At 33.3% G+C, this 6544-nt stretch overlaps 1 protein-coding gene across 1 annotated transcript; it reads right to left on the bottom strand.

Moving 5' to 3' along the window:
• Positions 1-279: 279 nt before the first annotated feature.
• Positions 280-1703, bottom strand: LOC145073782 (Carbohydrate-binding X8 domain superfamily protein). The gene is made up of 4 exons (XM_079020274.1): positions 1581-1703; positions 1450-1478; positions 1126-1360; positions 280-594 (listed from the first exon to the last, which is right to left on the bottom strand). The coding sequence occupies exons 1-4, from the start codon at positions 1633-1635 to the stop codon at positions 569-571; spliced, it is 345 nt and encodes a 114-aa protein (XP_078876400.1). The 5' UTR covers positions 1636-1703; the 3' UTR covers positions 280-568.
• Between the last annotated feature and the right edge of the window lie 4841 nt (positions 1704-6544).

Consider the following 6544-nt stretch of genomic DNA (forward strand, 5'->3'; position numbering starts at 1 on the left):
AACAACACTTCTTTGTCGTTGAACTTTGAAAAAAAAACAAATATAAAATAACTTTGCTTAATATATATTAACAAAATCAATATCCAGTAGATTATTACAACCAAACAAATCCAAACCAGTGAGATTAATATGTAGAAAAGAAATGAAGTACCCATCAAAGTAAACATCCAATTAAGTTCAAGAACAGATTTAAGAACTTAAAAATGATACGCATTAGTTTTATCAAAAAATGGAAAACAATTTCAGATAATCCAAATATATAACAGTAAAATCAAGAAAGAAAACAATTATGTGAGTCAGCCGGAACTTGGAAGTCTGGTCTACTCCTCGGGGCAACCCGATTTCATTCTTTTATTTCTCCGTTTTTCAAACACAATCACAATTTTCTCCAATCGGATTACAAATTTGACTAATTAATTATAACTTGACAAGAAAATATTGATCTAAACACGTCAATTTGTCTCAAATTTGACTATTTAAGTATATTGCATCAAATAACTCTAATTAAGTAACAAATAATAACTATGGTCATAATTGCTACAAATCATCATCTTCTTCATGCCGATCATTACATATACTGGCAACCTCCATAACCTGCAAATTAGTAGAGCGTTTATTATCTAGATGTTATTATCCAAGTAAATAAAAATATATATATTATTGTTTCTTGATTTTATCCCTATAATCTAATAAGAAAAAACTCAAATTTAGCTTCATATATTTAATTAACAGGCTGATTAACTTCAAATGATCAATGAGTGCATAAATCTTTGATGGTAATCTAACTTAATCTTTGACGTTTGATTTGAAAAGTCTAAATAAAAATTTAAACTTTAGCTTCAAATCTTTAGTGGGTTGGTTGAATTCCTAATAAAAAAACTGAGTTTAAGTGCATGTTCAATGGCTCCATTAAATTTCAAATAATGCCTAAACATCTTTAATGGATCGATTAAATTTCTAATTTAGAAAACCTAAACATCTTAAAGGGTTGATTAAATTTCTATAGAAAACCAACTTTATGCACAAATCTTTAATGGGTTGCTTACATTTCTGATAAAAACCTTATATCTTGCTTAAAATCTTTAAAGAGTTAGTTCAAGATTCCTAATAAAGATGATTACTTACTTGGATCAGTGATAGTAATTAAACCAGTGTTACCAAAATTACAATTCCATGTGTTTCTTCCTTTGCATTGATAGTAAATATTCATGGCTATGGATGCATGATTAATCAAGCTATCGGGCGAATAGCATGCACCACCCTTCTGCAAGATCTTGCAATCAACTTGTGAGCATGCATACTGAATGTTATCTAATAGCATGGTATTAGTCGATGAGGGCTTTGCCACACACCATGTTTTCTGCATCATCAACAAGGGTATTTCAGTCTTTTTCTTTGAAAAAAAGAGAGCAAATATCATCAAGTTAAAAAGCAAATAGTTTGACATACATCACCATGAACTATCCTCAATGTCCCAACTGCAAGAACACAAATGGAAAAGATAACAAATGTCAAGATATGTTGTTAGTCATGTTTATTGAACATGTAGCTTCGAAGCCATATATAGGAAAGTTGTATACCTGAAAGCAATGATGAAAGTAGAAGGAAAAGATGTGCAAATGTTTTAGGAGCCATGTTGTTATGAGATGATGATTTGATTTTTTGTGTTTTGGGGTTTTAAAGGGGAAAGGTGCGGGGAAAAGTAACGGCTCTATTGAAAATTGAAAAGATTAAAACGTTACGTTACTTGCAATATATAATAGTTTGTGCTTAAAATGGAGGGCCCATAATCTTTATATATCTATATAATTAGAAGTTTCGAAACCGACATCTATATATTTAAACCAATTGATTTCTTTTTATATGGTAAAAGAGTGGACTATGTATAAGAAATATTGTATAGGAAAATCATATTATTGTAAACAAGTATTTAATAACTGATAATCGTATCTTAAGATAAGGTGTGAATGATGAAATATATTATTTATGGTATTTACAGAAAAAATTAAATTAAATTAAAAGCGAAGAACTTTATAAATGTGGAAAAACTTAAATTCAGATTAAAACAAACTAAATAAGTAAGATAAATTTATTGTTTCCTTAACCTTTTTGTTATGTATATTAAATGTTGATTTTATAAAGCTTTTTAGTGAAACTTTGTATAATATATAAACAAAAATCAAATTATAAGGTTGCTTGGTATGTTAGCTTTTCTATAACAATGAATTTATAGTGCCTGAGACAACAAGCTTTTCTATAACAATGAAGTTTTAGCATTACTCAAATATAATATAAATTTGATTTCACATATAATTTATTGACAGCAAGTTACCAAATAGATTGTTCTTTGTGTATATATGTCTATAAACAACCATATATGACATACTGAATACGATACCAACGTATTGAATTTACAAACAAATGTTCTTAATCTACGAAAAAATATAATTTTTAGAATAACTTAATAATCTGAAATTTAGTTATAATACTTGTACGCTATGTAATTTTATAAAGAATAATATATGTTCTCAAAAAGGAAAATGATAAAGAAAAAGAAAAGAAAGTGAAGGGTATCAAATACCAAGGTGAATTGAGATCTACAATAGAAGGGAAGTGGTGACTTCCACTCCACTCCATGTGAATTAGGAACCCTGAAAAAGTGGATTTATCCATCTCTTTTTATAAAACCCATATCTTTGATATACTTTTTCTGATTTAGAATAAATTCGTGGGATTAATATTAGTAATGTGTAACGATCTGATTAAAGCAAATAAAAAATATTGTGGAACTGTAAAATTATCATTTTAGGCATTCTAAGCAATGATATATATCATCACCTAATGAGGTGACTGTTTTTTGTTATTATGGCTTTACAGCTCAGCATTCTTAAGGAAAGGTGCAAAAAATTATTGTCATGCTACGTATTCTTGTAGGAGCTCAAATTAGGAGGCTCGACCCTATTTTAACATAAGGGCTATGTTTTTGTATGAAACAAATGAAAACACGAACAAGTTTCATCAAAAAGAATACCGGTAGGAGGTTTGATGGCTACCTGACTATTATCATAAATTTCCTTTGAGATCTAGAAATCCAAAATACATATAAGAAAATAATCAAGATGACATTAACATCCTTGTGAGAACAAGGGATCTGAAGAAATCTAGGACAAGGTTTAATATATTAAACCTTGAGATAGAGACAACAATGGAGGCAAATAATCTATTTCAGTCAAGTCTGGATAATACAAGTCAAGCCTTGAAGAAATAAAGCAACAAAGTATTCAAAATAGTTAATAATATGGAAGAGTATAGAACAAAGAGAATGATGGGATTGACCGGATGATTCTTTGATTGATATTTCAAAAGAGTGTGAAAAAGGTAAAGAATTACATGGGGGTGATGGTCATATTTATACTAACCTAGAACCAATCACAAAAGGAGACAACAGTACTAAAAGTGAACTGCAGATCAACCACCTGACACAACGTTGTGGTTGGCCTTGTCTGTTATAGATGTTATAGTAAACAAGACAAAATACTAACAAACAAAAGAGTACTAGTCTTCAGATCATTCAGTCTTCTTTCAAACTCGGAAACTTCACTAATTCTGTATGTAGATACTTCGGACATACAACCATCTCAAAAACTTGATTATCTCGGATTGTCTAAGGATCACTGATCATGAACTAAAAATCTCCTACTAAGTAACCTTAGCAATCATCGAGCTTCTACATATTCTCTCCAAAGGCAAACAAGTATGCCTTTTGCAGCCAACTTCTGACTTTAATCCACCATGTGAGTTGCCCAATTAGTTCTTTCTTTGCTTCTCCGGATGCTTGAGATTTGGAAATGAATTTCTGAGGCACATTAGTGTGAATCAAGTGTTTTTCCCAACTCAGAAATATTCCTTTTTGTTTGAATTCTTCATCTTATAAACATATATGACGTATCCAAGCTCTGGATCTCCAATGGAACCTTCATCCAGTAGATCATCTCCTTCCAACTTTGTGTTGATAGGACCAAGGAGCTTCTTTATTCCGAAAAGAGGTGCAAACTCACCATTTTATCGGCCAACTTCAGCAATGTAGTCTTTCAAGAAGTTCAGAGCAACATTGTAGGCTCTAATGTCGAGTTCAGATGTTTGCTTATCTTTGAGATGAGCTACGATGACAAGAACATCATTTGGATTGATTGTCGGAAAGTCTACACCCGAGATCTTGATATTCTTTTGAGTATTCTGAGTGATAAAGTATTGGTAGAGAATGCAATCAAGGTCGAACTTGTTTAGCACCTTCATTCCATAACCATCAATTTGAGTGATTCTTCAATTAGAATAGGCCTCTATCAGTAGAAGATCATTATGGTGTAGAATGAGCTAAATCATTCTCTTTTGATTCGAACAAGAATTTTTTTTTCATCGGATGGATATAATGGAGTGAATTTCACATAATATCTATTGGGAGGAGAGATATGTAGATCAAGTTATTCAGAATCTGATGTCGGAAGTGCATAACTCTCAAATGGAACCGTGTGATGTTCATACAATCATCCTTTAGGGAAGTACGGGGAAATACTAGATACATAGGGGATTTGGAGAATCCTTTAGAGCTTGAATGCAAATACTTTTCTCGATTGTTTGATTAATTTCATCTTGTGGCTGGCCCTCGGCCTTTCTCAACGTCTTCATAGGGATGATCTGAGAGAACATAATCACTTTGCATTTATCGTTGATTAGAACTTCAGGAGTTACTTGTTGTATTAGTTATTGAGCAGCTAGAGTCACAATCACTTCTGAGATTTGGTAGGACTAATTTTGTAGCAGGCAACCAATCATCTCTTTGAATTGTGGACCCTTCATCAATTTTGATGATGATTGGAGTAGGGATTGGAGGTAGCTTAGGTTAAGTCGCTCGGAAATCATCAATGGTTAGCTTTTTTTTTACTTTAGCATGATCCATGCTTTGTTTGAGAGTATCATCCAGATCTGATGGCTAGGTAGACCATTTCGCTTTATCTTCACCGGAAAAGATTTAATCATTTGAAGGTGGCTCTTTCTCAGACTAGATAGCCAAGATGACCTTGTCATTTTCCTTTATATCATCATCTTCATCTTTATCAGAGGTTTATCTTGGATTTGGAATTCCAAGCTTCGTTTCCAACCACTAATAACAATAACTTCCCCCCCTCTTGCATCAGAAGGCCCTACTTTTGGTGTAAGCATCATGGTGTCGCAGAGTTCTTCAATTTTGTTGAAAACTTTCTGAAAGCTAAGATTCACCATCTTGGTGAGATTATCGTATGCAATGGTAGTAGGATCTTGAGCTTTCAAAGTATCAAGAATGTATTTAAAGATGGAAAGGACCGAATCAAACTTGTAATTCGGAATGTCCATGAAATGTTGGGAAGACCGAATTACTTTGATAAGCACTTGCTGCAAGATGAGGTGCAAGCCATCCTTTGAGTGGATTTCTCGTTCCAATATCTAAATTTGCTTCTGGTGTCGGACAAGTGTTTGACAAATGAGTGTGTTGGTAGATTTGACAAGCTCATCATGAACAATAAGCATCTTTTGAACTGTCTCCACATGATGCTTGACTAATTTGGAATAACGTTGTTCGGACTCTTCTATGGAGTGATTGAGTCGAAGTGAGATTAAATGGTCAAACTGTCATTCTCTATCTTGAATGGAAGGGATGACAGTCTTGACTTTGGAAATAGATTTTAAGAACTAAATCTAGTTTTAAGTTAAGAGATCCAACCTGAGCATTGACGTAATCAATTTTGGCGTCAACTTTTTCAACCCTGTTGCACATATCAAGCAGAGCGAGGGGATCTTCTATGTTTTCGTTTAAGGATCCAGTATCCAAACTGGATTCTTCACTTAATTGGCTTCTATCATTATCATTATCATTGCCACCATCATCATCACCAGTTGGATTTGGTTTCTTATGATCACCTTCTTCACCACCACCAAGATCCATTTCGTTGGAAGATGATTGAAAGTCGAATTCTGCTTAAGTCTTAGAAGAGGAAGGTTGTAAGAACTGAAATTGAGAACTAGGAGGAAGTACACTAGAGATATCAATAATCCCTTCTTCAAACATGATCTAAACACTATCTTCGTCATCGTCATTGACATGGGCAGGATCATCTGAGACCAGAGTGGTATCAGGAACTTCTCATGTAGCTTTTATTGGCCGGTGAGGCTCATCCAAATTAAGAGTTTGATTGAGAACATCTACACTCGGTTCTTTGGCAACAATAACTTTCCAAGGAGGATCATCCGAAATTAGATTAGGATCGGGTACATCTGCACTTGGATGTTTGGCAGGAATATTAGCCGATAGATCATCCAATTGATTGGGAACATCATCAGAAGTTTTGAAATTGGACTCATTGCCAACATCAAAAATCAAAGAATCAATGTCAGCATCCTTCGGAAACTTGTAATCACGTTGTGAGCAAGCAACTCTTATTTGCATTCCAGTAATGGTGTACTTATTTTGATCATGAGTAAGATCGGGGTGTCAAAGTTGAGACAACCC

This window comes from Lactuca serriola, chromosome 9 (assembly GCF_051521515.1).
Source record: "Lactuca serriola cultivar US96UC23 chromosome 9, Lser_US96UC23_V15, whole genome shotgun sequence".
NCBI classification, from domain to species: domain Eukaryota; kingdom Viridiplantae; phylum Streptophyta; class Magnoliopsida; order Asterales; family Asteraceae; genus Lactuca; species Lactuca serriola.